At 38.5% G+C, this 22,474-nt stretch overlaps 2 protein-coding genes across 10 annotated transcripts; both read right to left on the reverse strand.

Annotated features, from left to right (window-relative positions):
* Positions 1–1,173: 1,173 nt before the first annotated feature.
* On the reverse strand, positions 1,174–6,545 carry asb8 (ankyrin repeat and SOCS box containing 8). 3 transcript variants are annotated; one of them, XM_011477043.4, is made up of 4 exons: positions 6,207–6,545; positions 4,578–4,754; positions 4,382–4,486; positions 1,174–3,297 (listed from the first exon to the last, which is right to left on the reverse strand). In XM_011477043.4, the coding sequence occupies exons 2-4, from the start codon at positions 4,704–4,706 to the stop codon at positions 2,662–2,664; spliced, it is 870 nt and encodes a 289-aa protein (XP_011475345.1). In that variant the 5' UTR covers positions 4,707–4,754; positions 6,207–6,545; the 3' UTR covers positions 1,174–2,661. The 3 variants fall into 3 exon arrangements, with proteins under 3 accessions (XP_011475345.1, XP_004070471.1, XP_020560279.1); XM_004070423.5 differs by lacking the exon at positions 6,207–6,545 and adding an exon at positions 6,023–6,161; XM_020704620.3 differs by lacking the exon at positions 6,207–6,545 and adding an exon at positions 6,023–6,118 and having other exon boundaries at positions 4,390–4,486.
* A 759-nt stretch (positions 6,546–7,304) lies between these two features.
* larp4aa (La ribonucleoprotein 4Aa) lies at positions 7,305–22,161 on the reverse strand. 7 transcript variants are annotated; one of them, XM_020704619.3, is made up of 17 exons: positions 21,590–22,159; positions 18,890–19,007; positions 18,573–18,725; positions 17,434–17,512; positions 17,180–17,316; positions 16,992–17,095; positions 14,872–14,982; positions 14,714–14,767; positions 14,419–14,628; positions 13,322–13,425; positions 13,055–13,096; positions 11,543–11,755; positions 10,767–10,821; positions 10,503–10,658; positions 10,288–10,427; positions 9,994–10,189; positions 7,305–9,838 (listed from the first exon to the last, which is right to left on the reverse strand). In XM_020704619.3, the coding sequence occupies exons 1-17, from the start codon at positions 21,704–21,706 to the stop codon at positions 9,446–9,448; spliced, it is 2,382 nt and encodes a 793-aa protein (XP_020560278.1). In that variant the 5' UTR covers positions 21,707–22,159; the 3' UTR covers positions 7,305–9,445. The 7 variants fall into 7 exon arrangements, with proteins under 7 accessions (XP_020560278.1, XP_011475343.1, XP_011475342.1 ...); XM_011477041.4 differs by having other exon boundaries at positions 9,994–10,186; positions 10,503–10,661; XM_011477040.4 differs by having other exon boundaries at positions 10,503–10,661.
* Positions 22,162–22,474: the final 313 nt, after the last annotated feature.

Here is a 22,474-nt window from a genome sequence, read left to right on the forward strand (position 1 = left end):
AATTACCGTCATTGTCAGTTAAATCTGTAACAAAGAGAATGTTCCTGTCAAACCAATCCTGTTTGAATATAGATTTCCTACCAACTAATACTGTTCTGTTATTCCATAATGTTGATCCATGAGGGGTAAAATTGTGATTAAATATCATTTTCCAAAACTGAAGAACCTGTTTATGGAAGTTGGACAAAATGAATGGAATCTTATTTACTTCAAAATCACATTTCAAAAGGAAGTCTATGCCTCCTAAATGTTTAAAGATGGACCTTGGAATATGAAACCACATGGAGTTACTATCAACCAGAAGAGCTTTTAAAAAATTAATTCTGAAAGTACCGACCATAGCTTCAAAATCTAGAGCCTTGATGCCACCATTATCATAACTTTTGACCAGTTGGGAACGTTTGATATCCAGTTTAGTGATACAATGCATTTATGCTGAGAAAACTGCGGATTAGCACAGTTAGAAAATGTCTTACATACAAAATGTATATCTAAAAGGCAGCAAAAAAATAATAATTTATGGCTACAAAAAGAAATAAATGAATTTCAAATGAGTGAATAAAAAAAGATGTGAGGACAACATTAGTTCCAGCTGTTGGATTCCAGTGGGAAAATATTGAAGAATTGGAACTTGAAAAATAAATTTCAATTACATTTTAAAAGTAGTTTTCTAAAGTAATCAAAGTGATTTCTTAAACTTTATTACATATGTTTAAGGCAGTGATACAAATCTTTTAGCTGTGAGTATTCTACCTTTAATTGTAAGGATTTCCAACTATTTTTTTTTTCATTTTGAAACAAAAAAAAGGAGGGGGGGGACTAAAGTTTTACAACCTGCTGATGTACGAAACGATTTTAATCACTGTTGATTTGTAAACGGAAACCCAACTTTTTGCCCTCCAAACGCAACTTAAATTGATTAAAATGTATATTTAAAAAATATATGCCTTTTAATTGACAACTCAATGGTCAGTTTATGTGGAACTGATTCGCATGTAAGAACACAACTTCTATTTTATTTTATTATTCTGCTTGGGCATTTTGAATATTGACAGATGTTTCTCAATGTAAAAATTTCCTTTTTTAAGCAGATTTCTTTAGAGTTAGACGCATAATCTTTCTACCAAATTCACCCAATGCATTGATCAAAAGTTCCTGGACTTTCCTCATCTCATTTGGCCACTTCTTTTATTTATTTAACATTTAAACATGTGAACAAAAATTATTTTGACCTTTGCACAAGATACAGCATGAAGATGATGTCTGAACAAAAACAAAACATCCCCCAAGCATAATTGTTAAAAACGAATAAATAAGTTCCTTAAAACATTGCATTTATTAGTCCAAGCAAAATATTTTTAATAGAGCATTGTAAAATAAAATAAAAAAAATTTCTGGGCTTTCTTTAAAAAAAAAAATTTTAAATGAGAAAAAAAAGATATAATATTGCACAATTTCAAACAATTGTAAATTCTCATGCAGTTTAAAAAACAAGGATAGAGAGCCCCCTACTGGGTGAATTGAGAATGAAGACGCTGAGATGCAAAGACATGAAGAAATGTATTTTAAAATAATCACAATTTGCAAGCTTATGTCTCTTTCAAGCACAGTTAGTGGGCATGCCATTCTGTGGTTATTACATATAAATTCATATTTAACACAAAGCACTTTCCATTTTTGAACATTGAGTTTTTTTCAGACCTAACACATTTTTTTCACCTTAATGATAAAGCAAAATAAAAACACCATAAGCCCTCCCAGCAACCACAATCCCACATTTTCATTAAACATAACTTCAGATGTGACTTATACGTCACAGACATGTCACTTTCATCAGTGATGGAAATTTTCAGAAGACTGACTGGCACATTTTGCTAAACTAAATAGATTAATTGGCAAATTGTCTTTACTTAAAATTAATTAATATTGCTTATTATCCCTAATCCCTCCCCCGTCCTTTTTTTGTACTTTGACATCTTTTACTTACTTGACGTATTATAAAAAGTATTTTTCTTACATTGTTTTGTTCACACCACTAGAGAAATGACAAAACTTAAACCAAAATGTTAGTCAGCCTGCATCTTGTTGGCAATTTTTCTTAAGTACGACCTTAAGTAAAACATCAAACTGGCTTCCATAACCACCTTTCAACCCATAGGTTTTAGATTTCTGTTCCAATTCCCCTATTCCAAAGCAAGGACATTTTTACAATTGACAAATGTATATTTTAACTGACAATTGGGGTAACAAACTGGTGTTTAGTAAAGTTTTGGTTTCACATGATTTTGTCCTATGGAGCTGGAGTTTTGGACCCGTCTTGCCTCATCCGGACGTCCTCCTATAGCGAAGCTGAACAGTTCCTTTATGGTCATACGTCCCTTAAAAAGAGTGTCACAGTGGATAGTACAAAGCTATCCACCCAGGATTATTATTCGCAACACTGATCAAAAATGCTCACATGTGCAACTACTTAATCAGTGACAAAATAACTAAGGGAGTCTTTTGATTCTTCCCACATGAATAGATTACAAAATAATGTAATAAACGGGGGCACTGCCAGACAAAATCCTATAATTTAGTTATTTGCTTTTTGATAAAGCTGAGTGATGAGTCGTCCAGTCATTGACCACTTAATCTCAGAGCACCAATGAGATTTAATTGTCAATCTCTCAAAAGTAGATATTCCTTGATGGTCTCTGGTAGAGGAAGCTCTTTCACAGCAGTAGGGAGGAACTGTGCGCCCAGACTCTGGCGTACAGCACAGCGTGCCAGAGAACGAAGCGTTGGAACTTGAGCCACCATGTTGGACAGCCTAGCTAGCAGCTGGGGATCTTTACTTAGCTCCCTGGGTAGGGTGCCATCAGCTCGTCGGATCTCAAAACGCCCTGCTGCTCGACACAACAGCTCCAAGCACTCTTCCTCCTGCTCAGTGCCCAGACCTCTGGCCAGGAGGGCAACCAGTCGCGAGATAGGGGTCTGACCCTTCAAGTTGGTCACATGGATCTGAGCTCCGTAGTCTAAAAGTACCTTGACACTCTCAAGGTTGCCTTTCATTGCTGCCCAGCTCAAAGGCGTGTCGTTGTTGTAGTCACGAGCATTTGGACAGGCCCCGCTTTCCAGCAGTGCCCGCACGCACTCAGGGTTATCTTTAAATGCGGCCCAGTGAAGTGGAGTGTCCTTGTTCCCGTCCAGAGCATTTGGCTGAGCCCCATACTCCAACAGCAGCTCAACACAGTTTTCATCCTTCTCTGCAGCATAGTGCAGTGCTGTGCGGTTATAGCCATCCAAAGCATTCACCTGATGAAACACACTGTTAGATACACCCTACTAAAGGAAATGAACAACTTTTATCACATATTGTTTGGGATTTCTGTCTAACTGCAAAACAAAGAGAAAATGATAAAATATCCACAAAATTTTATATTTAAAAAAATTCACATAACATATTTTCAACCAGAAATCAATCTAGGGAAGATTGATTCGGGTTTCCACAAAATTACAATTACAATAATGTCAAAAAAGGTTTTCTAAAATGAACAAAAGTAATTGATGTATTTGTACCTACTTAAACTTTTAGATGTTTAGGATAACATGTTGCAAAGCAAAATTGTTGACAAACTCATCTATAACTTAAAAAAAGTCTGAAATAAATTTATGGATTCAGATTTCTAGAATAAATAACTTGCCAAAATAATCTGTAAAAAGAAAAACAGTAGTTTTCTTTCAAATGTCGACATTTAGCTAAAACATTTTTATATTTTCTTCAGAATGAAGTCTATTTATCTTACCATAAACATTCCATCTCTTATCAGCAAAAAACAGGCAGTTAGAAAACGTTCTGCCGTTTTTATATCTGATGTATTGGTGGCTGGTGAAATAGGTCTGTTTTAACACAGGATTCCCTTATGGCTTCCCTGTGAACCTTCTGCTAGTCTGACACTGGTTTGTGAGCATGGTTTTATCAGGTCACTACCATTTTTGACACTGTGGATTTCTGTATAACCAATGATAAAAGCTTTTTGATACATAGGATTCATTATTTGGATTAGAATTAAAACTGTATAAAAAGCAGTGGGCCGAAAGATTTGTAACCTCCTGTGGGCTTAAGAATTTCTAATAATAGGGTGTTTTGCCATAAAATGCAGCATTATGGCAGGTGAACAAGTGGTCAATATAAACAGTTAAAAATACTTGCCTAATATCAGAGGTTAGATTAGAACAAGAACGCTAGGAAAAGCTTGCAACTTATTAGCCAACACAAATTTCCCTGCTATGCTTGCAAACCCTTTGCAAAAATAGTATGGCATTGTTTAAGGCTAAAAATGAAGAATATCATAAAGAATGTGTATAAGAAACTCCTTTTTTTCCATTTTTACTATACCTCTGCACCTTTGTCCAAAAGCAGCTCCACACAGTCAGCATCAGCAACCATACAGGCACAGTGAAGCGGCTTGAGGGTGCCATGCATCCGGTTCACATCCGCCCCCTTATGCACACAGAGGATGTCGTTTTTAGGGATTGCATTCAATACACTGTTACTTCCAAATATTTCTGGGTGCTGAACTGAGCGGGTGTACCTTACGAATAAGATCCTCCACATTGTCGTGGGGGAAAGAGCGGATGGCGGCAATGGTGCGGATCAGTCTCTCAGACAAGGAGTATTTACTTTGAATGCTCTGCATGATGTACCACATAGTAGAGCTCATATGTGACAGAGGACCATGGCACCAGTGACAGGTTGTCACTGCAGCACACTAAAAGAGTTTCAAGATGTGGTTAAAGGTGGTAAACATAACTGACTGAAACTCATTTTAAAACATTTGTTGTGACAGTTTTATATAAATATTTGACATCTATTTGGCTGTAGCTTAGCTGAGAAACAGTTCAGATTTAAAGTCCAAGTCCAATCATCTTTTGATCTATTGTAAAAGCATTTCCACCAAACTTTCTTTGAATTATGATTGCTGTTTTATATATATATGGGGCTCAGTCAGTGCAGAGCAGCGGTGGTTCATCAGGTATTCACCTCTGAGTTGTGGGTGGGACCAATGGCGTGGTGTAAGCCTGCCCACACATCCTATTATCCCTTTGTTTACAGTCTCTCCTGCTACCTTAGAGCCTCTCACACCCCCAACCTAACATTACCGGTGCTTACAGTTTTGAGCCAGATGCCAGCTCGAATGAAGAAAACAAAGACGTTAATGGATCCACTCATCTACAAATGGATGCATCAGAATCGAGCGGAGCAGGAAACCTGTGACTCACCACTGCAGCGCTGATATTACATCTAAAAGTGCAACGGCCTTTTTCGTCTTCTCTTGATTCACAACGATTTGAATAAATACTCAGAAATGCTATTTTAAGCTTAATTTGGTTTATACATATCCTCCATCATAAGAAAAATGCCACAAGAATGTGTTTAAAAAAACTATTTTCATTGAAGTGGGTCTTTATAACGCTTATCTTTTGATGATATCCATCTGAACATATACTTAAATGGAGTACGTTATTAATTTAGCATTCAAATAGGCTGGTCTCAAATGGTAAAGTGGTGTCAAAAGCACATTCACTTACAGGTCATTAACTGGTTTTGACAAATTTATCTAATCTTACTGAACGTCATATTTTCTGAAAACTAGGTGTCAGTAATTATTAAGAAGCAGAAAATAACAAGCAATTTACAAGCTAGTAGTGTCAGTGCCACACACCAAACGGCTAATTGTTACAATATACTAATATTGCACACATATATTTCGTATTAGTCTAAACAAAAGAAAAAAAAACAAAAAGTGTCACAGCCAGACTCTTCACTGAGGGTCTGGATATGATAGCTAAATAAATGCATAGAAGCAGGTTCAGAGCTAGCTAGTCGCAAGCTAGCGTTAGCATCAAAAATGCAAACAACAATCGAGAGCTGTAAGCGTAAAAAAATCTAGTGACAATACTTTTGACACTCGTGAGTACTTTTTGAAAATATTTTCACACTTGCTATTAACGAAATGCATCTAATACCATAGCATACCGTTTAAAAGATCTAGACGTGTATGTCTGCCAGGCTATCGTACGGAATGTCGGCTGAGCGCTTCCACATAAACACGGAGCGTCATGACGTCACAGGACAGGGTTAACGGACGCTTTTGTTTTGAAAATGGAGATTTTTGTCAACACGGCGGAGCAAAACTGGAATTCTCACACCGGGTACTTACCCTGTTCAAAAGGGTTTGACGTGTGTCGGCTCTGCTCAAGTGGCACGAATGCCTTAAATACAAGAGACGGCATGTTCTAAATGCAGACGAGACAGCCGACTCGCGTGGAAATAATCTAAACTAAAGGGTACAATTATCGCTTGCAGTTGCAGTAAGCCGATCTACAACCACAGCCTATAAAAGGCCACACAAGTAGTTATTCTATATAGAACAATGATTAATATTTGGAAAATTAGCTATTCATTAGAAAACAAAACTACTTAGTCTACATTTACGCCAAGAACCCAACGAGAGCCTCAAAGTCCCACGTTACATTGAAAAATACAGCCATGTTTTTGTGGCTATTCATTTATAAAATGTAACTTAATTATTTATAATTAGTAAACCATAACATTACATTTTTCTATAAAACATATTTAACTTTCCCCTTTGACAGCGGCACGTGCAAGTTCCTTTCAAAAAACTGTCAAATGTGATCCTTCTGCTGCAGATTTACTTGAAGTTAAAATGCAAAAAAAAAAAAAAAGTTGCATTTTTTTTTATCACAATGTTAGAAAAAAAGGTCTGTGTGTACCGACATCAGTTTTCTCCATTTAATATAACATAAAAGAGTACAACATTGGTGTAGAATCACTTATCTGTATACATTTACATGTATACAGTAAACAAACTACTAGACACTTTTATTCAACAAAATAAAAATGATAAAACACTGACTGCGGGTTGATTCTTTTAACATTTTTTTTCTAAAGGTACATTCTAAATATAAATACCTGATCAACTAAAACAAATTACCCAAAACTCAAAACCCATTACTCATTTAAATAACTAGCATTTTATTTAAAACCCAAAGAGCTTCAATAAAGGAATGAATAAAAGGAATGAACATTTGGCTTTGGATTTTTTTTTTTACATATAGGAAAATTTAGATCTGAAGATGTCAGGCTAGTTTCAGTTAAAAAGAAAAGCATTCAATTTCTAGAAGAAAAAAAACACTTCAGCATTTTTTTAAAGTCTTCTGCAAGAAAAACAAGAATAAAATCCTTTCAATGTATATAGAAAACTGAGAGTAAGCAAAACAAATATTGAGACAAGACAGCCAAATCAAAATAATTTATTTTGGTGACAATTCATACAGTTCTAAGATTGCGTCTCCAACACTTGGTTGATCCAGTACTACATTTCCTGATGCCACCCAAACCAAATCAACAGAAGAGAACCCAAACATATTGCAGTGGGGGAAGCAATTCTTGTAATTATTTGCAAGCCTGTCAACATCAACCATAAGCTTCTAAAATTATTTCACATTAATGTTGAGTATATCTTTTTTTTTCCTTTTGAAAAACAAGTTAGTGCATTTCTTTAATTATACTAAACCACTAGCTGCTCATACTCATTAATGAAAATAAAACAGAAAAAAAAGCCCCAGTGATTGGATACACATTTACTGCATTATTAAACCCAAAGTCAATTCATCAAGTATTTTCTCATAGCTGACATGTCAATCAGTATGTAAAAATCATACACAGGATTTTATTTTGCCAATGCAATTTCACACAACGTTGGGGAAACCAGCCTACCAAGATTGGGAGAAAAGCGTTATGCATTAGAATTAAAATAAATACATTTTTAAAACCAATACATACAGTGAGTCAGACTTCAAATTCTAAGTCAATTGTTTTTTTTTTTTCAAAATTAAAAAAAGAAAAAGAAAATAAACCAAGCAAAAACCACCCTAAAACAATTCACAAACAATCTGATGTTTACCTGGTCTCAAAAGGCGTTTTTTTGCAAATTCAGAACTCTAACAATTACATTCTCCCACACATTTCTAGTGACGGGTTATTATCATACAGCATAGGCTACTACACTTCTACAGCTTCTCAAAAATCCAGTTTCACTGAGCAAAAAATTTCCCCAAAGATTAGATTATTTAGCATACCTCAAAGAAAAAAAACAAAAGCGCTCTATGATCCCAGGCGGCTGGCACATTCCTTAGAACGAGACGTTTTTTTCTCTCTCAACCTGCCCGCCTGATTTGCTGTTTATCATTTTTGAACTAAGAACTCTTCGGTTGGTTTTTTGGCAGGAGCCAGTTATGAACAGTTCACAGATATAAGCATAACCTGGATATCCTGTGATGATATACAAAAGTGAGACCTTTTCTGAACCATCACTCAAACCAAAACGATCCAATCTTAGCATCAACCTACACATTTTTAATCATTAAACATAATTCTACTATCCAAACATGTAAACAAGAGAACCTGACTGATTATCAAACATGAACAAAATTCTGAATCCGATGCAGTGGTTAGACCCGAAGCAGTTCTGATAAACATAAAACGGAACATGAAAAACTTTGGACCAGGAGAAAAAGGTTCACAGTGGCGAACAGGCCAGTGAGCCCCAAACAAAAAAAAAAAAAAAAAAAGAAAAACAAAAAAATCAGATTCCAACAAAAAACACACGGAGGACCCTGGGGCTTTGTTTCTGCCGTCTAACCTGATCACATTTGAGCATATTATAGATCAAAACACCACTGTCAAAGGCTTTTCCCCCCCTATAAGGGCCGATGTCCAGATCCAGGACAATGCCTCAGAATCTCTGCTGTAAAAATCAAAATCAACTTCAGTGCAACAGCACATTGTAGCACTTCAATCATTTTGCTTAACAATCGATGCATACAGACATCAGTCAACTCTTCAGTCACACTCGCAAATTTAGGCTAAAAAAAAAAAAAAGAAAGAAAAATCTTGATGTCTTGTTACGTTAGTGATATCTTTGTTTATGTACATGACATATATGCATGGTCTTGTCATTTTAGTGCATATTGTTCTTGCAGACCAACATCTATTTATTAAAAAATAAAAAAGGTAGAGGGCCATTCACTTGGCCCAGTATCCCACCTTTCCCATTCGGAGCATAAATGACCCATCTCTTCAAAACCCACTTAAATTCCTTTAAGCATAATTCTGGAGGCAAACGGGATGCGCGTTTCCTTTAAACTGCTTGTCAACGCTTCTCAGGTTTCATTTTTGCTCCTAAAATCCTGGATGCCGCAGTCACTTTGAAAGCTTTTCTTTGGATAAGTTCCAGGTGGAAAGGTGGCTACCACAATGTTGTTGCTTTTGTTATTCATTTTTCTAGAATTACATATATATTTATATATATATCCATGTATATATATACATATATATATATACACTCGTACAACTTTTTTTTCAATTAACCAGTTTTTACTTTGGCGATACCGGTGGGATGTTCTGCTCTTTGCCAGTGTGCCTGTGGCTCCCATGAGGGGAGCCACGACGGGCTGGAGGCGGGCGCCGCTGGTCCCGGAACTTAAGGCCTCCCGTGCCCCTGGGACCATTGCTGCGGTAGTAACCTTGAGAGTCACGTTCGCGTGGTTGTCTGCTCTCTTTGCATTCCCATCCCCCCTCCCTGTCCGGAGCCTTCTCCTGCTTGTCCACGGGGTTACTGCTGGAGCCGGGCTCGTCGGCCTTGTTGACACGCAACTCACGCAACGGCTGACCTGAAGCGGTGCCAGAGGAAGATGGAGCAGGGGCTGCAGGGGGCGGGTCCTTGGGCGGCCGCTGGCACACTTCAGCGTAGCTGAGTTTCCGGGGTTCCTAAGGCAAGGTGTTTTAGGGGGAAAAATAAACACATTTTAGTTCAATATTATTCATATTTTACAGAGCTTCTGCAACCTTCAACACTTAAAGAGCCATTTGGACCAATTTCTCACTAACTGAGACCCAATAGGAGACCAGGTAACCAGACTTACCTGTGCAGGTGGGACAGGTGCAGGAGACGGAGTGTTGGTCGTCCCTGACGTGGGAGTCGCAGACGGCTGAGCTCTGGAGTTCAGCCCAGGCTGCGTGGAGGAGGGCTTGAAAGGAGCCTGAACAGATGTGCGTGCAGCTGCTTTGGAAACCGTGAGCTCTGCTCGCTCAGCCTTCATCTCATGACTAGTGACACTGCTGGAAGAGACATTTTTAAATACAATTAGACAGACGAATCACAGCATTTCAATGCCACACAAAAAAAAAAAAAACCTGAATTATTAGGACAAACATACGTGGGTGCTGGCGGTCCAGGTGCTTGGATGGCAGATTTTGGAGCCGCCAGGGCAGGACTTGAGCAAGCCACAGCTTCTTCTGTGCCTGGGACGTGGCTTGAAGTTGCGCTTACAGTCGTTTCTTTATTGGTTTGTTCTGCCTAGAAAAGATGGAATAATTACACTTTTGTAGTCCTAACCCAGACAGCTGTTCATCCGCCAACTAAATTTCTTACCTTGTCCCGGTACAAACCACGTACAACATCCGACATTCGGTTTTCTAGCACTGGCTCCCCCTGCGTGCTGACAACACAGCCAGGAAGAGGGGGGAAGTTGGTGGCAGCCAAGTCAAACTTGGGTGGAGATACTTTCACTTCAGCTAAGGGAGCGGGCTTCTGGGAAAAAAAGAAAGCCAAATTTGAAGATTAACCAAATGTGATAAGGATTTAGTAATTTTAAATAAACCATAACCTTTATACTGGTGTAACATTCATATTTACCATGATGCGCTCATCCTCTCGCCTCCTGCGTGGTCCTCTGTAGGTTGTACTCCGTCTGAAACGTACAAAAAAAATCTGTCAGGGATTCTGGATCAGCAGTTTTACACACAAAGAAAAGATAACATTATTGCAGATTCCTGAATTTCTTTTTTTTTTTTTTAGCATTTCTATGGTTCTGTTTTAGAATATTGATGCATCTGCTTATTCCTCATGCACTTTAAAGTCCTGGGAAAACACAGAGTTTCAAAGAAATATCCCTACAGTGTCAGAGCATCATTTTGTTTCATTTTATTTAGTATTAAAATCAAAAGCCTTTAAAAACCCACTCAGATCTTTTAGCATTTTTCTGATGGACAAAAAAAAAATTAAGCTTAAAATTGCATTTCTGAGTATTTCTTTATTCTGATCGTAGTGAATCAGGAGCAGACGAGAAAAAAAAAACACGTTTGCAAAAACTTGTACCTGTGACGTAGAAAATGAGCTGTAAGCTAGCAGGAGGGCACATGGGTGATAGGAAGTGGAGGCGGGCTTGCTCAGCACCAAAAGTCCGGCTCAATAATCGGGCAAGTTTCTAATGAACTACTGCCGCTCTGCAGAAACTGTGTCCTAGAAAAGGACGTATTTGATTTTGGCTAAAAACGCCATAATCATAATTAAGAGACCACTGGCAACACTTTTACAATAAACGAAAAAATGATTGGAGTGGGACTGTAAGAGCAGCCAAGATGAAAGACCAGACATATTGATGGGATTTACAACAGGCAAACAAAGTTTACCTTCCACGTCCGGCACCCCCACTGTCGTCACTGGGATCCAGGGACGCGACGGGATGCAGGAATGCAGAGCTGAGCTCTGTGGCGGTAATGACTGGGTTGGTGGCGACAGCAGCAGCAGGAGCAGGGGACTGTGTGCTGCGCAGAGCAGTCACAGTGTCGGGCGTTAAGGATGCTGGGCACACCTCGCTCCTCATCTGGGGCTTCATGTGGCTTCTAGTTCAATAGGCAGAGACAACAGCAGACATGTTCACATTTCATTTAAAAAATTAAGACCTGAGGACAATGTGGCTCCCGGTGTTTCCCATTGAAGATGAAGCAACTTCAACACGAGTTACACTTTTTACATTAGCAAAAAGCTTCAGAAACTGAATACAATTTTCCAATAATTCTTTTTAATTTACAAAGAGTAAACACCCTGGCCTTTTATTGACTTAAATAATGTTTTAACTTTTTGACAGCCATACATTTACTTAGACATGATAACAATAGTTGTGTGTTGTTTTTTTCTAAATAAAAGTACAACTTTAGGTGAAAACTAATGTAAAAAGTTTAAAAAAAATAAATCAAAAACCCTTATAAAAGCCCCACCTGACAACAGGGCTAACGGTAAATAAATCGAATGCACCCAAGGTGTCCAGAGTGGTGATTGAACAGAAAGGCACCCAGTGTATACATTTAAAGGAAACACCAGAAAAAAATCTTTGACACTGCGTACAAAAAAAAGACAGCATGCTGTGTCCTCATAATCAACACAGGCATGCAGAGGATTCAGAGAGGACATCTGAGCCCACGTTTGAAGCAGTGGAGACTGCAATTATAAACCTTAGGACTGCACAATGTTCAAGTAGGGCCTGGCCAAGTTTCAGACAAAATCCAGTTAAAGATTTACAGGTTTGTGTTCTTCAAATCAATCTTTGACCCTCAGATCTCATAATCTGAACGCTCATTGGGATGGAAGTGGAGCGACTGACTTTGGAAAGACAGAGAGACAGAGAGCAAAGATTAGAGGAGGAAAAGAGGAGAGCCAAAGCCAATTACTTCAAACCCATTTTCCCTCTATGCGCATCATGATCTCATCATCGGGTCTGTCTGGCATATTTTTTAGGTTTTCCCTGACTGCAAAAGCAAGTCATCGGTCGCTCGAGTGCCCCTTTTAGTCTGACGCATTTCTCCATCACTGCAAATAAACCACAAGGTGTTCAGTTTTTACGGTTAATAATGAAAAAAATGGAGAGAACAAACATCATGGATGGTTAGTAGTGATGGGAAGAACTGGCTAAGATGGAGAAAGCAAAACAAAAAGATGTCTTTAGAGCTGAAAAAGCCTTGACTGGTAAAGGGAAACTACTCTGAATAAAACAGCAGCAAACTTGTATTAAATGCATTAAGCAAAGAGTTTGTTAAATGGAACCAAACAAATCTCACTGGCAAAGTTTTGATTTAGTCATTTAGCTGCTGATTATGTTCAGAGATGGGAAGCGATGATCTGATTGTGCAGTAAAGTAGTGGTACCTGAAGGCATTTATAACATTCTTTCTTGAATAAAGAGGGACGCTGTGGGGACAGTAAGAAAACACGGAGTGAAATGCAGTTCTGGGGTGGCGGGGGTTACTTTATCTCAAGGTTGAGGATGAGCTCAAATCCACAGTTCAACTTCATGCAAACAGTGACACAGGCGGTAAATAATATTCTGCGATTGACTATGCTTATGTCAACAGCAGGCTCTGGTTCAAGTCTAAACCACAAAAAGTCAAATCAAAGAAACCCGGAGGAACGTACCGATTTCTGTTGAAAGGACGAGTGATGTTGAGAGAAGTGGAGCTCGGTTTATAGTGTCCAGGAGAGCTGAATCCATTAACAAAGCTGCTGTTGGGGAACGGTGCCTGCTCAAGGACAAAAAGACAACAATCATGTATTATTTTAGACTAGTGCCGCCTTTTACTTTCTGAATCCAACAAGTGTCTTTTTACTTTTTCTGGATAAAATGATGCAGATCTGGAGCTGATAGATACAAAACATATGAATTATGTAAGTTAACACTTTCTTATTAAACCCATTAAAAGACCCATTCCAATGAAAACTGTGTTTTTGCTGTTTTTAACATGCTCTTGTGGCATTTTTTCATGAAAGAAAATGATGCTCAAGACTGCCTTTCTGGGTATTTCTATATTCTGATAGTTGTGAATCAAGCGCAAGGGAGCCAGTTTAGCTCGTGCTGGTTTGCGGCGACTTCCGTCCGTGAAATCCAGGTTCGACTCCGGGCTGCTCCCTGTTCCCTTCTCTACCTCTGCCGGTTCCAAGCCCGGTTTGAGAAGGTTGCGTCAGGAAGGGCATCCGGCATAAAACATTGCCAAATTTACCATGCGACCTGTTCGCTGTGGCGACCCCTGATGGGAGAAGCCGAAAGTGGAAGTGTGAATCAAGCGCAAACAAAAAACTATTTGAAAAAGAGCATAATTGTGACATAGAAAACACTGGGTGGGCCACATGCTCCCAGCTCTCAGTAATAAGAAAGGGGGGGTAAATTTCTAATGAACTCCTGCCGCTCTGCAGAAACTGTCCCACAAAACGGCCCAATCACAATCAAAAGACCACTTGGACCAGTTTTAGAATAGATCAAAAAATGATTGAAGTGGGTCATTAAAATGGTTGACTTCCCAGCTAATGACCAAATTAAAAGGCAAAGAAGCAATTTTAATAAAATAAAATTCTGAGAATATCTGCAAAAAAAAAAACACCCTGAGACTTAAAAACCCAATTAAATGCAGAAAAAGTTCTTAATTACTATTAAAAAATAGATGGCATATAGAAAGGCATTGTTCCAAATAGAAATCCATATGCATGTGCATCTATTTTGTGTCCATCGTCATTCTTACCAAAGGAGTTTCAAAGTAAGGTGCAGGTGAAGGTGTCCAGGTAGGGGGCACGATGCCATAGACGGGGTACTGCTGCTGGGGGTACACGGGCTGCATGTACAGCGGAGTGCTGTACTGGGACTGGCTCTGTGACTGCTGAGTATACAGGCTGCTGTCCATGCTACGGTAGCCATTCTTTGCGAAAAAAGTGTTGATGGCCTTTATCCTGGCCTTTAAATAAGGAAGAAAGAAAAAATAGACGGTAAGAATTTAAGAAAATACAGAATTTAAAACAGATGGATGAAATCTAGCTCACCATGATAGGCTTTCCCTGAAATGTCTTGACTTCCTCTCTTAGGTATTTGTATGCCTAGAAAAACAAAAACGGGTCATTGTTGATTAGTCACAGTGATGCACGTTCAAAGTAAACACTCAATAGCAATGAAGGAGAAGGTGACGTTTTATTAGTGCTACCTGTTGAGCGTCGGTGTCCGACTGGAATGTGATGTACCAGTTGTTGTTGTGTGCAAACTCAACACTTATCACCTTCGGACAGTTGTCGTTTTTGAACAATGATTCCACTTCCTGTGCATGACACATAAAGAACCATTTGACTTCAGGTAAAAACGGCCATTTATGAGGATTTCTACCTAAAGACACCTTTTAGTGCTTGGCCATCAACAAATGCTCTAAACATAATATAGTTATTACAATACTTGAACATGTAAACAGAAAGGTTTGTGTGTATGCAACAAATTAACTAGATTTGATACCATTAACGACCCACTCTGATCATCTCTTGATCTATTTCTGTGACCTTTTAATTATAGTTATGCCATTTTTAGCCAAAAATCAATAAACATGTCGTTTTCTAAGACAGTTTCAGCAGAGCAGCAGGTGTTTGTTAGAAATTCACCTCCGAGTTGTGGAGCAACCCTGCCCCCTTTTCCTCTCCCTGTTGCTGAAAGATCTCCATCCCGCTAGCTTACTGTCTCTCACATCACTAACCAAACATTACTGGTGCAGCTAAAATGGCGAGCAGTAATGAAGCTACCGTATTTTCCGGACTATAAGTCGCACCGGAGTATAAGTCGCACCAGCCCAAAAATGCATTATAAAGTAGAAAAAAACACAGATAAGTCGCACTGGACTATAAGTCGCATTTTAACTTTCACAACCTTATATGACACAATCATAGCAGACTGTTTATCTAATAATTTCACAGTAATTTTTTCTCAAACTTATTTATTTATTCTTTTCATGAAGCATCATTGGCTAACTAATACTCTGTTTTCATCCTGTATTTGTAGAAACAGTTTTCACTTTTATTGCATTTCTGAATCTATGAAATCATTGGAAAATAGAATATTATGTTGTTAGCCTTCAAGATCTTACTGTAAAAAAAAGTTTGCTGATTCTCTGAGTCACTTAACATACTCTTAACACTTAACATACCTCATACATCAAATTAACCCAGAAACATCATCTCTGTTCCTCACAAATGAACATAACAGGAGGGTTAACAATGTATTTATTTCAATTTATTTCTAATATAAGTCGCTGCGGAGTATAAGTCGCACCCCTTGCCAAACTATGAAAAAAAGTGCGACTTATAGTCCGGAAAATACGGTATACAGGAGTACAGTTTTGACTGATACGGATCTATTTGTCTGCAAATGGATGCATCAGAATGGAGTGGAGCAGGGTGCTTGTGGCCTGCCCACTGTATTTTCTACATAACAAATACACACTTCTTCGAACGGCATTTTTTTCTGGCAACTTGATTCACAACAATTCGAAAGAAACATTCAGAAATTTAATTTTTGGCTTAATGTTCTTTATAGATTTCCCCCATCAGAAAAATGACATCGGGCGGCCGTGGTGCAGTGGTAGGGCAGTCGACCCATGATCTTAAGATTACAGGTTCAATTCCCGCCTTGCACACCCATGAGTCGAAGTGTCCTTGGGCAAGGCACTGAACCCCACCTTGCCTCTGGCGCCAGTGTTCGGCAGCGGGACCGCCACCAGTGTGTGAATGTGTGTGTTACTGGGTGAATGGGTCTGTGACTGTATAGCGCCTTTGGGCCTTGTAGGTAGAAAAGCGCCACATAAGTATACGCCATTTACCATTGTCTACTGGTTTGAGGCATAGATGAAATGGTTAAATAAGAAAAGGTTTGAGTTAATATATTGCGAAATCCGTTAAAATCATTTTTGACAAAGGTATCGTTCAGAAACTGGTGTCAAATTTATTTTTTTATTTTTTCCAATTAAAATCTATTAATAACAGCCAGCCCTATGAACAGTCAGAGTTTTTAACCTTTAGTTAGCAGACATTCAATTATTCCAACAAGGTCAGGGCAACCAACTGCTGTTACCAAAATAAACTGGAAGAAAAACAGCATGCAGTCTAAAAGCCATAATGAGACAGCCAAAGTGCAGAAGGGTACAGTGTAGTTCCACGAAACAACATGGTTGTTGCTAAGATTGAATAAACATAAATTCAATGTCTTGTTTTTTAAAATATGCAGATACAAATCTTATAAATTTGTACCAACTTTCAAAATTAAGCTCCAACACTCAGTGCGCATTACCTCAACAGGCGTGGTTTCAGGGACTTCTCTCAGGATGATGATGCACCGCCTGTGGTTAGGACGTACTTTCTCCCCCTTCTCATCGACCTGCACCATGGGGGAGGCTGAGGGGTAAAAGCATAAGCATAAACAAGGATGTATAAAAATAGTACTATTCAGTGGTGCCCGCATGTAAAGCTTTAACTTACATCTCAGCACATCCAGGATCAAGTCTATGTCGGTTGTGAGGACTTTGATGCCCTCCATGCTGGCTATAGTCCAAATGGGGACAAACTGATCACTGTCCATCTGGGACATGAGGTACAAATCCTTAGAGAGGTTCTCTCTGAGGCGTAAAAGCAAAAAAAAAAAAAAAAAACATCAGCTTAATTCATGTGGTTGAATTATCAAATGTGCTGTCCACATTATACATCTAAAAAAGTTTCTCACATTTGATTCTTACCTTGAGAAATAAAACTCCAGCTCTTTCTTCAAAGACTCTCGTAGATTTTCAGAGGAGACGGGTTCTTCACTTTTATAATCTACAGTCAAGAAAATGTGATGTAATAAGTTAAAAACTATATATTACACCGATACCTTTATAATTATTCTAAAAGCAGTTAAGCACGGATTTTATTTAAACCAATCTCAGTGGATGCTATCTTCTCAGTGGCTCAACAGAGGAGGCTAAAAGTAACAAACAAAAAAATTCATTTTAATATCTAATTAGGTTTTGTTAACAGAGAGGACCCAAACTGCCTTGAAACAAGTCATTCAGTCATTAAACAGCTGCTGCTGGTAACATTTCCCTTTATTAAAATGTTCGTGTACTGCTTGTGCCTTTTTTAACACTTACTTGGTGAGTTTTTAAATCTAAACCTAAGGGGAAAAAACGGAATGCAACCAAGAAAAAATATATTTTCATTTAATTTAGGAATCTCAATATATGAATGTGTTTGATGGTGTATTTTATAATGTACATTTAAAAAAAAACGGAAATAAACAATATGTTTGATTTGAACAAAAAAAGTTAAAACACACTTAACTTGGTTGTGTAACAGTTTGGGTTCAATGACAGGATTTTAGAAAATATAGTAAAACAAAAGTAATGCCTCAAATAAAGTAACTTATTTAGAAGCTTTTGGATGCGCCTTTTTGGAAAAGACAAACCTCAAAAGGAACAAGAACAGTTTTCTAATTAATTTCTTTGTAAGGATTTATATTTAATGAATAAGTTTCACTAAGTTTAAACCGTCAGTCATTTGTCCATTTAAACCTGACAAATGCCTAGAAGTACAAGAGTTGTCGTGTATGAAAAAGAAAAAGAGATTTTAAAAACTTAGATCAAAGTTTGCCTTCAAAGTGAAAACCTAACTGATCAATTATGCATTACTTAACTTTAGTAACCAGTTTGATTTGAAAGGATAACAGAATCAAAGACAATCAGAAGTCAGAACATGTGATCAGGTCAAAATCAGGTGATCACATTTGAAAATTCTTACAGTAAACGAAGTTGACCCTTTGAAACAGCAATAGTTTGACACAATTCAAATTCACTAAAACAAAACAATGTACTGTTCAGGTGCACGTTATGAGACCAACCTGAAGTTGTGGACTCGTCAGGGGAAAAGCCCAACTCTTGAGGGTCCAGTCCATTCACAGCAACCTCAGCCGTCACCGTGGAGCCGCCATCTTCTGGGGCCATAAATCCCTCCGTGTACTGCTTGCACCCACCAGGTGAAGGCTCAGAATAACCTTTAAACAAAGTTACATACAGTTTTAAAAAAAAACACAGGAGGTTAAAAAAAGACAACAGAGGTCTTACAGTAACAAATATTTCAAAGCTCATACAATACCATAAAAAACCCTACAAACTGACTTAAAACTGTGTCTTGCAGTTGACGGAAAAGATTTCTCACCCTCATTAATATCAGAAGTGGGCCAATCTGGGCCACTGTTAACAGCCTCACTGGGGGGCACAGGCATCTCCTGCCAAACTTTGGCATTTGGGTTCAAACCGGCACCCTTCGAGGTGACCTTCAACAAAAGAAAAAAAAAAAACACAGCATCAGACAAGAAACAACTCCTATCTGTGCTGATAGCACAGAGACGCTCACATTCCAGGATGAAAAAGCAGTTTGATAAAAACACAAACAGTCTGAAAAGGTGCAGCAATCATTTGGGAGAAGGTTTCAAGTTTCATTTGGGTCTAAGGTGGATCAGTTCTAAGACAAAAAAAACATTTCTTCCTCATTCAACAAATTTCAAGAACCAGGAACTGAGAATTTTAACAATGATGCTATGCAGAAAGTGAATGATATTAATAATTTGAAATAACACTTTTAGGATGAAAATATGAGATGCAACAACTTTTCTGCATGCTTGGCTTTTGCTTTATCATGTCTGTTGACAGAAAAGCACTGGCTTTATAATACCAGATAAAAGAAAGAGAAAAAAACAGACATATGAAGCCAGATGGCAGCATTTTAACTTTTTAAAATAAAGCAAAAACCACATATGTTTATTTTAAAACCTAAACTTTAAATCCCTTTTAGAATTAAGAATTGTAAAAGGTACAATCCATCCAACGTACCATATTGTGCTAACTAGTCACAAATCTGCAATGAATTCTAACCTAAAATAGGTCACAGATGATATTGCAGCACACACATATGATCTGAACCGAATATATTTTTAGTGGCTTTACATATAGAATGTATGGGTGTATAAATAATGTATGGTAAAGTTGTGCAAGGTACCATAGTTTTTGGAGTACAAGTCACATTTTGTTGTAGTTGTATACTTTGGCCAGGTTTGTGACTTATACACAAACAACTTTTATATTCTGGTGCAACTTGGAAAAAAAAAAGAAAACAACAACAGCTAGAGGGCACTGTAGGTGCGTGCATCCGTATTTACTGCTGACAGCAATATAGAACAAGAAGCACTGCTTAGTCTTATGCCGGGCTTGGCGGTGTTGTTCCGAAGTGACAAAGAGGAGGAATGTAAAAGAGTTTATGGTTGCCTTAATAATTGTTTATATGTTGCACCAACATACTGGTTTCCTCCCATGTTTCATGAAGCTAAATAAGCAATAATGTACCAAGATAGTACAGCTTGCATAAATGCAGTCTATTATTGTTATCTACTCTGTTATGATTTGACTTTCGAGATGGAATGTAACCTTCATCTTCTTCCCATATTGTTTAATAAAGTGCAACATATATGATTTATTTTCTTTATTATTACTTTACGTTTCTAGGCTGCTGTTATTTATACTCTGGAGATTTTCTTTCTGCTTTTTCTTTTATTTTTAGGGAACTCAGAAAAAAAGGCTTATGAATAAAATAGGACTTTAAAAAGCAGCAAAGTGAAAAAATAGACATTTGGAGGACAAAAAGTATTTTAAGTTGCAAAGAAATACTTAAAATGCAAAAAGAAATCATGCAAGACTATTATTTTTGACCATTGCAGCCTACAACACAAACAACCAGTTAAAGTGGGTCGACTTACAAACTATTAACTATTCAAACCATTCAACTATTCATCTTAGATGAATAGTTTGTACACCATTTTAAACCATGTAAATATAAATACTCAGCATTTTATTATTTTCCACAATTGCCGACTATTATTTTTTCGCCCTTTTAAAATGGAAGAATCAAATTATTATTATTACTTTGGGTTATAGCCATTTTTGACCTAATGAGTAATGGTTGACTGTTTCCCAGTAACCTTGAAACGCCAGTAACTGTCACATTTAGCAGCTTCCTATTTTGACAATGTCACTGCCACCTGCCAATGACCCAGCGCCCTCACGCTGAAACCGTCCAAAACTAAACAGCTTCTATCAGCCTCAAGTTACTTCCAAGGACCCGCCAGCAGGAAGTGATGCATCCAGCTGATGGGCTTCAGAGTCATTCATATAAGCATGAACATGTGTATTCGCCGTGTAATTTGACACATGACAGCAAAGCACGCATGAGTCCAGCAGGCCGTGATGAACCAAGTAGTGTCAGCTGACTGCTTTGCAAGGCACAGGGCAGGCCAGATATTTGCAACGCATGCGCCTGCGAAGTTGGCTGTCGTCGAGATTAGCTAACATAACCTTACAGTAGTTCCACATCATTCATTCGACTGGTAAAAAGAAGGCCCCAGTAAATGAAAGCGGTTGAAAACGTGTCATGACCCTCACTATACGGAGGCACATAAATTATTCTACAGCTGTAACGAAGCTTATCTATTCAAGCTAATGATTACTCAGCAAACTAATGAACGTGCTGGCTAGCAGGGGCAGAGCCAATGCTAACGACCAGTGGGCAAACATACCTGCTTAAACAGGCTGCTAGCGTTAAGTGCCACCGTGGTTAGCCTTTTTGGACTGTTGTCATAACACAAACAACATGTGATTAAGCTTAGTCACTGTGCGATAACGCAAAACCTCAGAAAACCATGGTCAAGCTGAAAGCTATAAATCAACAGTTTTTTTTCGTTTGAGTTTTGTTGCTGCCTAATAAATTTCACTCATCCGCAGAGGGGGTTGAACTGCGCAAACAGGTATTCGCTGAGCATAAGTCACTTAGCTAGCTAACTAGCTAGCAACATAAGGCCTCACTTACCATGCCGCCTGTCCCTCCCTCGCTCCCCAACGGAGCCTCGTCCTTCGCACCGGTCTTCGGTCCGGGATCAGCCTCCTCCTGCAGCAGCGGCGGCTCTCCGCTCTGGTCTGAACTCATCAGCCGCTCCTCACTCACTTCCACCCCGTCGTGTTCTCCCAACCCCGCCTGCCACCACCTCTTTCAAACACCGGCTGTGTTCAGCAGTCAGTTGGCTTGTCTACTACTCGGTGGGATCGGTCGGCAGCACACTTACCTAGCTTCCTCGCTAGCTAGCCGCCTAGCGACCTAGCGCGCTATGAACTAACGACGCGCTAACGACAGTTAGCTCAATGAATCAAGTGCTCAACGAGATACTAATGCTCTAAGCGATGCCAAACCATGTCTCTACTCAGATAACAGACACCGCTTGCGTTTCACCGAGCATTATACTGCACACCGGCTGCGTGAGGCGCATTCCTAACCGGGCGACCAGAGCGGACACTGGGGACAAGCACCTTTCCTCAGCGCAGGCACACACGTCCGCCGACGTCCCGAGTGTCACCGCGAATTCTCTGTGACCTTTGAGGTTCCATTTCCGGTTCCACTTCCTGTAGTTTTTACCTAATTGATGTCTTTTTTAATTCACGATTTTATCTCTCTGCCAAAAAATCAGCAAAGAAGGCTTCAATAATTTAAGATAATATTTTCATTTCATTTTAAAACGAAATGTTACTTATGTCTTTTTTTTAAATAATCACCATAAGTGTTTTCTGAAGGCCATTCCACATCACATTAATAAAGTAGTTTTATTTAAAAAAAAAAGAAACACAAAAGTCATGTTTTTTTTGCTTTGTTGTAATTTTCCTTTTTGTTTCAAATGAGATGAAGCAATAATGAAAGGAGGCT

Source organism: Oryzias latipes, chromosome 7 (genome assembly GCF_053564925.1).
Source record: "Oryzias latipes strain Hd-rR chromosome 7, Olatipes_Hd-rR_3.1".
Lineage (NCBI taxonomy): Eukaryota > Metazoa > Chordata > Actinopteri > Beloniformes > Adrianichthyidae > Oryzias > Oryzias latipes.